We start from the raw sequence: 16,146 nt of genomic DNA on the forward strand, positions 1-16,146 counted from the left end.
AGAGAGAGAGAGAGAGAGAGAGAGAGAGAGAGGGAGAGGGAGGGAGAGAGAGAGAGAGAGAGAGATGTCCTGTCTTGCATATGCCTGAAGGCACCTAACCTTTGTAACATGTACTGCCATTGTAAACGACCAAGACAAAATTCTCCCTGTGAAATGAATAAAGATTGTCATTGTCATATTCATGATGTGTACAGATTGCCGAGGTTTTGATCAACTCGGGTGTGCCTGTTGATGTCCCAGATGACTACCGCTGTTCACCTATCCTGTATGCTGTGCTCAATCGGCATTTTAACCTCGCTGACTTCCTCGCAGGTGAAAAAAAGATTGTCTTATTTTGAGTTTGGCTATTCACCTGTATTTGTTAGGAGAGGTGCAACTCTACTCATTTCTAAGATTACCAAAGAAGATGATTTTATTTTTTTTAACAAGGTTATGTCTTTGTGTTAAAATGCATGAAGAAAAGGAAAAGTGTATATGGTAAAGTATTCTTCATTTCCATCTGCTTTTCTGCGTTAGATTTCAGGGCTGGTCAACATTTCGTTTGTATTTTATTCACCCCAATGAAGTTCCAAAGACAGCTACAAATCTGTAAGACTAGATTTTTTCTTAGAACTGTACGAATTAGAAATAATAATAATAAAGCTTGTTAAGATTGAATTTGAAACAGAAAAAAAATCCCCCTACTAAAATATTCATTTTTCCATTACAGAAAAGAGTGGGGGCTACAAGGTGAAATACACGGATGGATTTGGACGAGGCTATCTTGCTGCTGCACTGTGGAGATCCTATTCCAAAGGAATTGACTCAAACACTTGGTAATCAGGAATCCTTTAAACGTAGTGTTTTTGTTGCCTCTGTCTGGCAGGAATTGTTCAACATGAACTTCGTTAAAAGTCCTGATTCGGCTGAAAACTATGGATTTTGAGTTATAGGCATATTTAGCTTCTTCATACTTTCCTTCAACTATTTCATAGAGTTAGAACCCCTTGAAGTCTTATTTTTTCCCATACCGGGCAAGTTTGTCAAGACTATTTCCTCATAAAGTCAATCTTTTATTTTTCTTTATCGCCTGTTTTCTCAAAACGCGGTCTTTCTATATACTTTTTAAAAATAACTTCCACCCTTTTTCATCCAGTCTTCATGAAATTTTCACAAAATGAAGAGAAGATGTAATACTAAAGACTTGTCTGTTGAAATTTTGATATATGAAATAGATTTTTGGTGGTGGTATCTGGAGTGTGGATTTTTACGGATTTTTTCCAAACTTGAATACTACATCATGAAAAAATTCATAAAAAATCTTTTCATTTGTTTAGGAAAAATTCAATGGACAAATTTGTAGATCTAATGTTTGTTAACATCCATGCAAAAAAACCAATCCATTTCCTTGAAAAATAAGTGCGGTATTCATTGCGTAAGACATGTCAATAAAATTCAATATGGCTGTCGTAGCCATGGAAACGAAACTTTTTTCTCAAATTTGATTGCGGATTTTAAGACTCCTTACTACGCTTGTAATATGCATGAAATTTGGTAAAATTTGACCCTGCAAATAAGCAAGATAGCCTTTGGGTGTAGCCCCCCTCTCTTAATGATTGCATTTTTTAAAGTCAAGTTTGTGACAACATTTTGGGGACCTTCTCTGGTTTTTTATGGTTTTTGGAGAATGTGTGGTAAAGAGAAACGCTTGTGCTTTTATTTTCCTTGATTTCCATAATATAAGGTGTAAATCTCTAAATTTTAAGTAAGAAAGTTGTCTACTGTGGTCTAGATGCTTGTTTTTATAACCAGAGAACTATACAGCTCAACTTCCACTTGAACAGGATAAAACAAGAACTTCCCCCAATTTGTCCTTTTTGTGACTATGCATATGAGACTGGATCATCACCTTTTCCAAAGTACAGCCCTAAAAATGACATCAGAGCTGCACTTCTCCCTCCAAGACCTAACATTGATAACACACTCTATGGAACATTACAGCACCTGCACCTGCAGCAAACTTGCACTTATCTCTACATGGCCCTGGACAGAAGGGCAAGAGCCCAGCTGTTGCTGGATCGATAACAACATATGTGAGGCAGTGTGGTGGAATCAGGCTCTCGTCAACTTTTGTGCATGTAGAGTTATTGGTATCATCCTAAAGCTTGTTCACCTGTCTTATTTGGATGAAAAAAGTATTCATCTATCTTGAATACTAAGTCGAGATATTTGCAATTGAAGGAGGTGGGGGGTCACCTGTTTTCAGAGGGAAAATTAGTGAGAAAATAGCCGCCAAAGATTAGTTATTTCCATAGCTTTAGAGCCTGTGCCTTTAATCAATGTTTTTCAGAAAATCCACATAGAAATGAGTTCTTTAATGGGCATGAAAGGTGTTGAGCCAAAAAACAAAAAAATTGATAAAAATTCACAAACCTGCGGAAAAATGCAGGTTTCTTCACTTTTATTATTTTGACGAGAGCCTGATTCCACCACACTGCCTCACATATTATAGCCTGAAAACAGAAGTTGGATATGTTGAAGAGATTTGAATCTTGAATTTTCCCTAGTTTTTTCCCCCGTCACAATTTCTTTTCAGTATGGTGTCATATTTTAGGTCATTGTTCCTGTTTTAGAAATGACAGGTTTGCTTGTGTGTAAGTTAATCTGTTTTTAAAAAATCTAAAAATGAAAAATAACTAAGGTAATCCAATAGCAGATCTTAAGTGCTAATTGCCCCGAATGTTTCTCTCTTTCATTATGTTTTGTAAATCTTTCTGTTCAGGTCCTTCATTGAGAGACTCATAGGCAAAAAACTGAATGTCAACCAACACTTTGACTTGCCTGTTGGAGAGCAGTGGATTCGACACAACAAAACTGTGGACCCAAACTACTGGATGAGGTGAAAATTTCACTTGGGATTTTTATTTTGTTTGTGACTGTTTTTTTTGGGGGGTAAGTGTTTTATGGCGTATGGTCATATGAGCACGCGGAACACATTAAAGATTTTCTGTTTGGTAAGAAATTTTGAATTTTGCGCAGGTGACGGTTGAAGCATACTCCTATCGATTTTTGGACCACCAAGGGATCTTTAACTTGCGCAACTTGCAGACGGAAACTTCGAGATTTTTCACCCGTATCTGGGAAGGCTAGATGTTAGATCTTACCTACTGTATGACCAGGCGTGTGGCTGTAAGACAGCAGTAAGAAGGAGCCAAGGAGAAACAGTGGAAAGGCTGCAGAAAATGTCAGGAGTCCAAAGGAGGGGGCAGAGGAGGTGAGGGGGTGGAGGCAGAAAGTGGAGACGAAAGCAGACGAAAGAACGTTAGTGAGCAGGAAAGGAGGTGAAAAGAGACAATTTTAGGGAAGAAACTTTTCCGTTGCTCTCCGGATTTGTACCCAGGACCTATAGAATGAGAGGCAAACACCGTAACCTCTCGACCACAGGAGTCCGGGTCTGTGACTTAAAAAGTCTCTTAATTATGACATGACCTTATGTAAAATAACTTAATTCTTGTAGCCTGGAACAAAAATGTTTTTGTTTTTTTTCATGATTGCTGATTTTATAATTTACGTAAAATCAAAATTTTGACATCATGAGGATCATCATCATCAGCCTAGCATCTGTGAAGTAGTATCACCTCTCGCAGTGAGTAGCAATGGTATTCATAATGTCTTCATAATTTTGGTTTTTGCAAGAGTTTTACAGTGCTTGAAACACAAATAGGTCATATAAGTGCCGAAAATTAGATAACTCACCGAAAGAGCCAGAGTTCTGTGATCTTTTTGCTGTTCTATTTATGACTGAGATTGTATGAATATGATTAATATCAACTCGGAAAAATAAGCTTGCCTTACTTTCACATATTGTAAATTTCTTTACTTATTTTTTTGTACTTTGTTCTTTTATTTCTTCAATAAGTTTACAAATTCACATCTACATATCCTTCATAATCATGTGGGCTATTTTTTTACAGCTACCGTGACCACAAGATAACGGCCTTGATCCTATCCATTCATATCGAGGATTTTGACATTTCTCACAATTTCCTTCAGTTTGGGGCGGATCCAAACCTATCAGACGGAAACAATCTGACTCCTCTCATGCACGCTGTGGTTTTGGTGCGTATAGTTAGCCTGCTTCTGGTTCTTTTAGGATGTTAATGATCTATTTTGGGATTTTGTTGCTCTATATTATGCTGAACTGCAGAAACAGTGCAGTACAAATACATTCACTTCTCATATGTTTAATATTTTCTTGCAAGTGCATAGAAAATTTTTGTTTGGAAAGTATTTGTTAGTTCACAGAAAGAAACTTTATTGTTATATATATATCATCATCATCCGGTGCCAGGTCTGCGACAGACATCGGCGATCTTGGTTCTCCATTCATTCCTTTGCTCTAAAAAAAGCCACGTTTCCCTGATCTTTCCCCATTACCTATTTGTTTAGGTTCCCCAAGTATGTTGTTCTGGGCCTTCCCCTGCCTCGTTTGCCCTGAATTTAAATGTGTGTACATAGATTTTCTTAACCTTTCATATCCAGAGCTCCACAACTTTCAGTGGCACGATCTATTTAGACCATTTAGGTCCAATTAATGAATAGGTTCATAATGATTAATTGACTATTGGAGAAGTCTTTTGGGACATCAGGACCCTTCTATACAGGAGATCCTTTTTCAAAGCTGATTCTCAGTTGGATGGGAGGATTAATCGAATGAAGATCAGTTGTATTTTACTGCAAGTCTGCTCAGCAGTGCCCTCATCAAACCAAAGAAAAATAGAAAAAATAGCTCGTAGATTGCTGTTTACGCTAGTCGTCTCAATTTATTAACAACATCTCTTCCTTTCCTCTCTTGTATCCCATTTATTCTGTCCGTCCATCTCACCTTGGATACTGATGCCTTGATGTGCTGTGGAACAGAATCTCAAGAACCATGTGAAGCAGTTGCTGAACTATGAATACGATCCAAAGTGCCCAAAAAATGTGAGTAGTAGAATAAAAGGCTGCTGCTATGTATTTGCTCAAGACTAGAAAAAGTATCCAATGTTGCTCTGGTATGCAGTAGTATTAAAAACATGCTGTTATGGGACATTGGAAAAGGTACTTTGAAGTTGAGTGCATATGTCTTTTTTTTACGGCACTCACAGCTGCATAAGGTCATATGAACGCGTGGGACACATTAAACATTGTTAGTTTGGTAGGAATTAATTTTGAATTTTGCCCTGATGGCGGCCGAAGCCTACTCTTATTGATTTTGGACCACCAAGGGATCTTTAACGTGCGCAGCTAGCACACGGGACCTCCGATAATTTTTGCCCATATCTGAGAAGGTTAGGTGTTAGATCTTACCTACCATAAGATGAAACGTGTGGCTGAAAGACAGCAGTAAGAAGGGCCCAAGGATTAGCAGTAGAAAGGCTGGAGAAAGAGTCAGGAGTCTAGAGGAGGGGGCAAAAGAGGTGAAGGGGTGGGGCAGAAAGTGGAGACAAAAGAAGACGACAGAACATTGTTAGAGAGCAGGAAAGGAGGTGAAAGGAGAACACTGTAGAGAAAAAATTTTTCCGTTGCTGTCCCGATTTGAACCCGAGACCTATTGAATGAGAGTCGAACACCTTAACCACTAGATCAAGAGAGCCCCCATGATATGTCTTGAGTTCCAAAGGTTTACTTAAAATGTTACCTCTGTGTTCATTTTTGCTCTCATAGAAACAACTGCATCTTTGGTACCGGTAATTTAAACATTTCTGTCAGCATGATGATGAACTATTTTGGCTGTTTTCTTTTAAAAAAATAACTTAATTATGTTTTAAAAAAAAAAAAAATATAAAAGGATCAAAATGATTGCTTTAGAAAAATGCTGACTTAACCATGCTGCCTGCTTATATGCAGACATTTGAGGAAAATATTTAGATTGATTGTGGGGTTGTTTTTTTTTCAGTCTGTTAAAAAATTTGATGAAGAAGCCACACTGAAGCCACTGAGTTTCATATGTGTGAAGACTTAATTCACAGTCAGTAATGAATCTTGCGTGCTTTCTGCTAATTAAGAAGTATCACTAAACGCAGAGCCAGTGTGGGTGGTTGACGGGTGCTCTGGTGTGGTTTGCTTTTTCTTTCCTATCAAACAACTATCGTCCTTATCTCCCCTTCTTCTATTTTATGTTTGTTACTCTCTTGTAACACCTATAATCTTCTGGCTCTCATATATATGACCGTATGCATAAAACCTCTACTAAAATTAAAACTAAAGCAGAGCCAGCTCTCAGCAGAAGCGTTCCTTCTTTGACATTCTTCTTCTTCTACGGCTGGTCTCCTCTGGAGGGTGGCAGCCTGCTGCATGCAGTCAGGTATGTGACAACCTCTTTCGGTTGGGTCCATAACACATCTGGTTCGGGCTGGGTATTGTCTTGCAGTAGCGGTTCGAGGTTCGTGGTACAGATCTCCATTCAGGCACTTAAATGTTGCGTGTCTTTGACATTCTCCTCACAGATACAAATGCTAGCCATCATTATTGTTATTCCTATTTGACACTTAATGCTTTCTAAAATACTGGGTTGTGATTTTTAAAGTTTATTTTTCCCCTCTCTGACAGTTTACTGGACTCAAAGAACATGAAACGCCAGCTGCAGAGCCAAAAAAAGGAGGAAAGAAACTGAACCCTTCTGTTTTCAACATTGTGTCTGTGGACAACGAGGCGTCTGATGATGAAAGTGAAGAAGAAGAGGAAGAAATGGATGTGGAAGATGAGGACGAGACCAGTGCTACATCGTCAGCTGGAGAAGGTAATTAATTACTGATTTATACCTGTAGATTATTTTATATAGTACTATATATTCACAATTTTCTTGACAACTACAGATTCTTTTCTGCAGTTGTTGATATTTTTTACACGTGACTCTTATTTAGCATACCGGTACATCAGTGTGTTTAGAGAGGCAAAGTTAAGGAACTGCTATTATTTTGTGCAGGGAGTGACCTACATATGATGTGATTTTAGTACGCTTTCAAAAAGGAAATATTAAAAGTGAGACTTCTTATTTATTGTGCTTCTGTGGAAGTGGTTTCAGACTTTTGAAAAATGTCTGAAATGACAGGGAAAACAAGGACTCTTGTTACAGGGTTTTTTTTACTGCTTTTCTGACTGTTTACCTACTTTTCTTCTGCAAACTCATTTTTATTGCATGGAATAGCCTGATTGAGTGTGATTTTGTTACTGAAGGCATTGATACCAATTTTATCTGTCAAGATAAAAAGTGAAGTAGACCTACATTGAGAATGCTATGGCCCAAGGGGACACCCACTGACAAAGCCATACAGCAGCAAACTATTAATTAGTCATGGGTGTAGGATGCAGCGCCCTTGCTGGTGGGGGACCCCATAGTTTTACTACGGGGGAGCAAAGAATACACCTGCCGTGATACTGTGTGTCGTAAGAGGCGACTAAAAGTGCATAGGTCTGGTCGCCCGAAAAGTGCCAGTTTGCGGAGGGCCAACTACCCAACCCAGTAAAAAACAGTAAGTTACAGAAACACGGACAAACACAGCTTTTTATTTTTCGATCTTGGGAGACGGAGGAGCTTCTGCATCAGCAGGAACAATGAAGGACAGCGGACAAAGCCGAAAGGACTCTTCTGACCCGAAGAATCACAGAAATCAATGTAGAGAAAAGTGGGAAGACATGGAATAACATCAAGAGGCTAGCCCAGGATAGAGAAAGGTGGAAGGTGTTTGTCCGTGGCCTATACCCTGGTGCAGGGTGAGAAAGGCAATGATGATGATGATGTAGGATGCAGGCTGACAGAAAAATGATTAAATATCATCAGTTTATCGTCCAGTAATAGAATCTGATAATGACTTCGGAGTATGAGTCTTTTCTCAGGTACCTGAACAAAATGCTTATTGAAGGAGTGAGCTTACTGTCAAAGGATGGCTTTGTAAAGTTACCTAGCGGTCCGATCAGTCGGGTCTGTCAGGGAGCCCCCGTCCAAGATAGATGTTGCCTTGTCCCTGTCCTGTCTGCGACTGAATCTCTCAGTGAGCCTCTTAGACGATCACCCCCTATGTTCCAGCGGCACCTTGTGACGTCATCCAAGGGCGTGCCACTCCCTTAATTATCTTGTCCCCACAGTAAAGATAAGAGTCATGTCCCTTGACATCACATGGATTGAATGAGAGTGTACATGACACATGAAAGTTTTACCTTTTGCTCACACATCTCTCATCTTGTGATGCTTCCTATCTCTTTGCTCCAGATTTCTTGCCTGTCAAGAAAACCAGCCAAGTCAAGTTGGATGTGAAAAACAAAGAGAATCAGACAGCCTTGCACTTGGTGGCGAGACCCAAACCTGAAGGCACCTATGACAACGAGGAAATCGCCTTTGTTTTGATTAAAGCTGGAGCCAAACAGACATTTGACAGACAAGGGCAGACACCGTTTGACTTGGCCCTGAAGTCTGGGGCCGTGAAAGTAGCCTGTCGTCTGAGATCTCTGTACGAGCTTCCCTCTAAGACTATGGTGAGCCAGTCTTTTTTTTGTGTGCATAACCTATACCGTAACTTATATCTATTTAAACTTTATATATTCGATCTCGGTGCTTTAAATAGTGACTGAGGGGAAGTGAATTGAGACATACCGTCACTGCGATGGCAAAATGGCGTAACTCAGAGCTGTGCCAAAATGCAACTAGCCTTTTACTTTGCTGTAAAAAAAAAAAAAGAAGAAAAATGTGCTGGCAGTCACAAAAGACACATGCTTGTGAAGCGCATAGCCTGCTGTTGAGCCGAGATTTGTGCTATACAGATGCTATCTATTATTATTATTGCATATGAAACTTGTATGGTTTAGTAATTCCATCTAGGTTATTAACCTCTGCCCTAGATAACACATATGTTGTTTGTCTTCTCTATGGAAACACAGAAGGTGCAGTATAAGAGAGACTTCAAAGTGACTGACGGGGTCCCTCCCAGCAAGGAAAAACTGACCGACTTCATGGAAGCTGCAGACAAAGTCCTCCAACGATTTGACTCCTCACAGATGGTCGTCGAAGACAAATACGTTCATGAAATTGATGAGAACTGCAATGTTACAAATGGGTAAGTGACATGATTTGACTCATACCTGATCTTGCAATTGTTGTGGGTTGGCTAATATTTCCAGTTTCAGCGTTTTAAAGAATGTTTGTTGTTCACATTATATATATATTTAATGAAGCAGAGTAGACATGTGACAAGCTTTTTGTCTTTTTGTACAAAGAGAGACACCTCTCCCATATGATCTTATGCAGTTGCGAGCGCTGTAAAACTCTTATAAAAGACAGGGAGACAATGTTCTTATTGCCTGCTTTTTTTTTTGAACGACCGTATTTTAGTGTTTTATTTCTTTCCCAGACACTGCAAGACCCCTCTTTTCATTAATGTTCTATTTAAGCCTAATTGACAAGTCAACAATTGCCATGTCATGCAGACATCTCAGTGAACTCTTGAAGGACATAGCAGACACACATGTCCTCATCAGCAGCAGACCAAAGACAAGACTGGGACACAGGTCAAAACCTCATATTCAAGGCAGAAACTCGAACTTGCATATTTTATAGTATGCATCTTGTTGCCTACTTTTTAAAGTTTCAGATAAGGAAAACAGATTTGAAAAATCTGTACGAAAAGTGAAGTTATGTTTCTTTTTTGAAGTGTCCCAAAACAGAACGTCTTCAGTGAGATAAAAAAGCTGAGAAGGGTCAGTTCTTGTTGGTAAGCACTCGTGCTGAGTTTTATTGTTCACTTTTGTGTGTACACGCAGAACCGTTTTGATGAGGATAAAGTCCTTTTACAGTCGAACCTGCTCTGACGGCCACCTGTATTAGTCAATCACCCGTACAAACGGCCACTTCCCATTTCCTCCCATGAGCATTTTTGATATTATAATGACACTGTTCGATCACATACCTGTCTAATACTGCTATTTTTCTCCTGGGCAACAGATGGCTGTCTTTGACAGTTTCGCCTGTATTTTAAATAAAGTCTTTGAGGCTGTTCTATTGCAGGGAATTGGTGAAAGACGAAGAACTGGACATGTACTATGATGTTCTCTTGACCAAAGTGGACGTCAACAGAGGAGAGTGGGGCTTGTATAACTTTTACCAGCTTCAGGTAAACTCGCTGTGAATGCAGTTACACTTTTTGTTGTATTGTTTTGTATGAAATGGGAACAAAAATAATTGTGTCACGACGCGGTGGAATCTGTTGCTGGACAAGTTTTGGGCATATGGCGTTAATAGTGTAATCTTAAAGCTTGTTCATTCGTCTTGCTTTTGATGAAAAAAATACACACCTATGTTGAATAGAAGTTGATATGTTTGTAAGTCAAGGGGTAGTGGGTGCCTGGTCTCAGAGGTAAAAACAGAGAGAAAAAAGCCATGAAAGTTTAGTGGCTTCTAAAGCTTGAGTGCCCATCAAAACTGCAAATTCTCATTTTTGTGCTCTCTTGATTGACATTTTTCAGTAAAATCCACACAGAAATAAGTGTTTAAATGACTAGAAAAGATGTTCAATAAACCCCCCCCCCCCCAAAACATACCGCTTTATGCTATGCTTAGTAGTAACATTAACAAACATATTTAGACGTTTCAGCAGTTTTCTTTTTTTCTTGCAGTTGGTATTTCAGCCCGGTAAGAAACTGTACGTTCTCTTCACCCGCTGGGGCCGCATCGAGGATTCTGGACAGTTCCAGCACACTCCCTTCACAGACAGAGAGACTGCAGTCAAAGAGTTCATGAAGATCTTCCGAGAGAAAACGGGCAACACGTGGCCAGAAGTCAAAAAGTAAGTTCAAGCTTTTTCTCTCGTGAATGAGCATGTACATGAGTTGGTTAAAACATGTGTGGGTGAGTCAGTTCATTTTCTCATTTTGGGTATGTCTGTTGAAAGCTTTCAGCGATGATGGGAAGATTAGAAGAAGGAAAGGTAGATGTTGTAGAGAAAACCAAAGTTGCATATAGGAAAAATTGCTCAGGGTAATAGAATGATCATGAAGTTTGCACGCTGATTATCCTTTTATTTGATTCTATGTTTATATGTATGTGAAATTATACCCTATTTAACATTTGTCTTTTGAGAAATTGCTGTATAAAATCACAAGTTTAGCTAAGCTAGAAAAATATGGTTAAACGAGATCAAGAACTATTTTTTAAAAGCATTCAACAGCAAAACGGTTAAAGATATTTATTTTAATTTTATGCACTTGCCTTCCAAAAAGATAAATTTATTAAAGGAAAAAAATCCAAATAACCTACTCCCCCACCCCCCACCTCCCCAAACCCAGCAACAAAACTATTCATCAGTACTCTTTTTCCAGTTAACATAATTTGCTTTTTCTCAAGCTCTATGTAACAACTTTCTGAATACTTATTTTTCTATTGATCTTTTTGCACTCCAGCTTTGAACAGAAGCCCAGAAAGTATCGCTTAGTGGAAGATGTAGCAAGGAAAGCACCACCCGCCCAGAAAGATGTGGACATCACTTTAGAAAGCAGCTGCAAGTCTGTGCTGCCCAACCAACTGCACTTTGTCATCAAAACCATGGTAAACAGTTCTGTTCTTTTGTTTTGTTAAGTGAGAATTGTGTTCATAAGAGAATGGAAGCTACTGCTTTCATTAGTGAAGTTGTTTGTGAAAGTAGTTCATCCATCAGTGTCTGATGATGATCAGTGTATCTGCAGATGGGAATATTTCTTATCTTATCTGTCTGTCTCTCTTTCTTTCTTCCTCCCTCTCCCCCCATCTCTCTCTCTCTCTCTCTCTCTCTCTCTCTCTCTCTCTCTCTCTCTCTCTCTCTCTCTCTCTCTCTCTCTCTCTCTCTCTCTCTCTCTCTCTCTCTGTCTGCCTGCCTGCCTGCCTGCCTGCCTGCCTGCCTGCCTGCCTGCCTGCCTGCCTGCCTGCCTGCCTGCCTGCCTGCCTGCCTGCCTGCCTGCCTGCCTGCCTGCCTGCCTGTCTACCTGTTTCAACTACGGTAGATAGTTACACAATCTTCTACCATTGACCAGAAAGTAAATGTGACAATTCTGTTTGACATGAACATGCTGCATTTTTCTTGTATCATAACAGTTCATACTTTTTCTGATGTCATTATCACAATTGAAAGTAAACATTTTCGAGAAGTCATAGATTCATTATAATAAAACAGAAATCCGAATTCATCAAATTTCAAACCTGCCCACTGAGAACCGAGATATTCTTCACTGTCTTGAGATATTCACTTTCAGAACATGCTATCATGAATGAATGTCACTTTCCTATTTGTTGCAAATATTGTCAAAATTCTCCAAGCAGGCCACCCACTGTCGAGGAGAAAAGTGAGACTGTCTTAGACCGGTGGATGTCTCACACAGGGTCATTATAATATTTGTGAGGCAGCGTGGTGGAATTAGGCTCTCGTCAAAATAATCAAAATGAAGAAACTTGCTTTTTCTCTGCAGGTTTGTGAATTTTTATGGAATTTTTGTTTTTTGGCTCAACACCTTTTATGTCCATTTAAGGAACACTTTTCTGTGTGGATTTTTCTGAAAAACGTTGATTAAAGGCACAAAAAATGTAAATTTTCAGTTACCACGAACTCTTAAGCTAAGGAAATAATTAATCTTTGGCGGCCATTTTCTCTCTAATTTTACCTCTGACAACAGGTGACCCCCACCTCCTTCTTTCTCAAACATCTCAATTTATATTCAAGATAAATGGATATTTTTTTCTATCCAAATAAAGACAAGTGAGCAAGCTTTAAGATGATACCAATTACTCTTCATGCCCAAAAATTGACGAGAGCCTGATTCCACCACGCTGCCTCACATTAAAACAAAAAACTCAAGGGGGGAAATGCGAAGTGGCTGTTTGTACATGTGATTGTTTTATACAGGTGGCCGTTAGAGCAGGTTTGCTTGTTCAGTGGCAGTTGTTCGGGGTGGCCACCCATTGTGAAGGAGAAACGTTGTTGTCTTAGACAGATGGATGTCTTGAACAGTGTCATTATTATATGTGAGGCATTGTGGTGAAGTCAGGCGCTCGTCAAAATAATGACATTGAAGAAGTTGGCATTTTTCCACAAGTTTGGCAATTTTTATTGATTTGTAAATTTTTGTAAAATTTTCAACACCTTTTAAGTCTATTTAACACTTTGCAGTCACCTGTGGCAATAACGCGCTGTTGAAAATGATCTGTTCCGGGTACCTGGCCCGAGAAGTCCGTTGCAGTCGCTCTCTTGGCTGGGTGTCCTGATAGGGTATTTTGTACTGCTGGCTGTGTTAAGAACACTTTTCTGTGCGGATTTTACTGAAAAACGTTAATTAAAGGCACCAAAAAACCCATAAATTTTCAGTTTCCATGGACTCTGAAGCTATGGATATAACAAAACCAGGCAATCCCCACTTCCTCCAATCTCAAATATCTTGACTCGGTATTTTTTTTCACGGAAAGCAAGACAACTGAACAGTCTTTAAGATTATACCTAGCACTCCACATGCTCAAAAATTGATGAGCGCCTGATTCCACCACGTCGTGAAACATATAGAAAAAAACTCAAGGGTGGGAAATGGTTGTTTGTAGAAGTCTTTGTCTTGGACAGGTGGCTGTTTTTAGAGCAGGTTCAACTGTAGGCTACCAGTTCTAGCACATTTTCTAAAGTAATGCTTTCATTTGAACAATCTGCACCTCAGATGAACCCAAAGAAAATGCAGCTGTCTATGAAAGCCACCCGCGGACTGAGCACCGACTGCCTGCCTTTTGGCCAGCTCAACAAAGAGAGACTGATGCAAGGGAAACGCATCCTGGAGGAAATAGAGTGAGTTCATTTGTTATTTCGCTACCTTAGAATGACAAAGTTCTATATGACATTTTTGGCTGTTTTGAGTTATTAAGACCATGACGTCAGAAACCAAATTGTCTATCTGGTCGATTAAAATTGTTGGGTTATTCGGAGCCGTTATAGGGATATTCAAAGAAATGCATTTGAAAACGCTTGACGTGATGTGAAACTCAAAATCTTTGACGTCAAGTTTCTCAAAACTAGGTACTGAGCAGATAGAACTTTGTAATTCTGAGGTGGCGAAGTGTTGCTGTTTTTGTCTTCGATTCTTTAATCAAATACGTACAGTCGAAATTGTCCAAGACAGCCTTCTATTGCCGAGGGGAAAAGTGGCCATTTGAGAGAGGTGTGTGTCTTACACGGTGTGATTATAATGTAAAGAAAGTCTGAGAGAGGTGGGTGTCTTACACAGTGTGATTATAATGTAGAAAAACAAAACAAATGGCAAGGTAGGGAAGTGGGAAGTGACTTTTTGTACAGGGGATCGTCTTGTTTAGGTGGACCTCCCAGGGCAGTGCCACTGACTACTGACTGTAGTGTCTTTAGGCCATTCCCAAAGGGGGGAACATTTCTCGTTCAAGCTCAGTAGAATTGTAAATGGGCTGATTCATGTCACGCTCATAACTGTGCCTGATCTACAACAGGGAACTGCTGCTTTTTCTTTCCTAATCCTTACTATTGTCATTTTCCTCTACTTCTTTTGTATGTTTGTCACTCTCTTGTGACCTGCTATTTCCGGGGTGCCTTGATAGTCGAAGCAGACCTTGTGCTGTTGAAGCTAGAGAGGTGAGCAGAGTAAGTCTGATTCCCTGTAAAGACTTCTCTGTTGACACCCACCCCTTGGCACTCATACGACCTTATGCAGTTTGGAGCGCAGTAAAACCCTCTACTATAATTTAAAAAATAATAAAATAATAAATTGTTTAGGTGGCCACTAGAGCTGGTTTGACTGTTATGTTATCCCCTCTTGTATTGCTTACATGAAACACTCTACATAAATAGAACAGTAAAAACACAAGGGGGAAAAGGCTTGGGAAATAAATATATGTGAAGCGTGCTGGAAAAATGAGTTAAGTCTCGGATAGATAAATCGCACTCATAGGTGAAGTTTTTACTATCTATAATCTATAATAATTATAGGCTTGTTATAGTTAAAGAATATGGCATCAATAGAAAATCTACAAATTTGACCCTAGTGTTGATTTTTGGTCAATATCTCCATTTGTGGATAGCTAGAAGTAACTCATTTTGTCAGCACACCTCACATAATTATATAAGTTTGTATATGTCTAGGGCAGTGTCAGTTAGTTTTAGTAGAGGTTTTAGGGCGCTCGCAACTGCATAAGGTCATATGAGCGCCAAGGGCAGTGTTGTTATATAGAAAGAATGCTACGGGTGAAATTTGAAGTGGTTGTTTGGACAAGTGATTGTCTTGGACCAGTGGCCATGAGAGCAGGTTCAAGTGTGATTCCATATTTTCTGTTTCCTATTTTGTAAAATAATTATGGTGGACAAATTTTTTTTCTTTCAGGAAACTTGTTGACCAAGTGGAGAAGTACAGAAAAAGTCATAACCGACACGATGAGGTAGACCCAGAGGAGAAAGCCAAGTACAAAGAACATTTAGAAAAGGTATGGACTTACCAAGTCATTTGTGAGGCATTGTGGTGAAATCAGGCGCTCGTCAAAATAGGGACAGTGAAGAAAAAGGCAATTTTCTGCCAGTGTGGCAATTTTTATTGAATTTTTTTTTTTTTTGGCTCAACTCCTTTTATGTCTATGTAAAGACACATTTACGTGTGAATTTTACTGAAAATGTTGATTAAAAGTATAAAATGTGTAATTTTTCAAATTAAAAGGACTCTCAAGCTATTGAACTTACCAAACTTTGGCGGCCATTTTCTCACTAATTTTACCAATGAAACCAGGCGACCCCTCCTCTTTCAATCGCAAATATATCGACTTCTGTACAACATGGATGAGTATTGTTTTTATTGCAAGCAAGGCAAGTAAATAAGCTTTCAGATAATACCAATAACTTCACATGCCCAAAAATTGACGAATGGCTGATTTCACTGTCTCATGACATATATATATATATTTCTCAGCACAGTTTCAATCAGATTTACTTTCTGCTCTCATTACAGTACTTTTCGTAAAAGTTTTTTTTCATTCGTCTGATCTTCTGTTTCTTTATTTAATAAATGAACGGAAGGTAAGACTGACTCTCGATCAATGTTAAAAGCAATTTTGAGCATGCTGCTACAATTCTTTTCCAGCTGAAATTCTATTATTTGTTTTTCCCCATTTGGGTAATATCA

General features: G+C 39.1%; 1 protein-coding gene across 1 annotated transcript in view; it reads left to right on the plus strand.

Moving 5' to 3' along the window:
* The window catches only part of LOC101851060 (poly [ADP-ribose] polymerase tankyrase), a gene marked incomplete in the record, with an annotated part of 82,071 nt that overhangs the window by 58,013 nt on the left and 7,912 nt on the right, over nt 1–16,146 (plus strand). The window contains 13 exon segments of the mRNA XM_013085456.2: nt 195–312; nt 710–815; nt 2,762–2,878; nt 3,954–4,098; nt 4,900–4,962; nt 6,571–6,760; nt 8,231–8,493; nt 8,896–9,071; nt 10,019–10,124; nt 10,627–10,796; nt 11,410–11,554; nt 13,678–13,802; nt 15,358–15,457. Coding sequence (XP_012940910.1) covers nt 195–312; nt 710–815; nt 2,762–2,878; nt 3,954–4,098; nt 4,900–4,962; nt 6,571–6,760; nt 8,231–8,493; nt 8,896–9,071; nt 10,019–10,124; nt 10,627–10,796; nt 11,410–11,554; nt 13,678–13,802; nt 15,358–15,457 — 1,824 coding nt within the window.

The sequence above is a fragment of the Aplysia californica genome, unplaced genomic scaffold (genome assembly GCF_000002075.1).
Source record: "Aplysia californica isolate F4 #8 unplaced genomic scaffold, AplCal3.0 scaffold00377, whole genome shotgun sequence".
NCBI classification, from domain to species: domain Eukaryota; kingdom Metazoa; phylum Mollusca; class Gastropoda; order Aplysiida; family Aplysiidae; genus Aplysia; species Aplysia californica.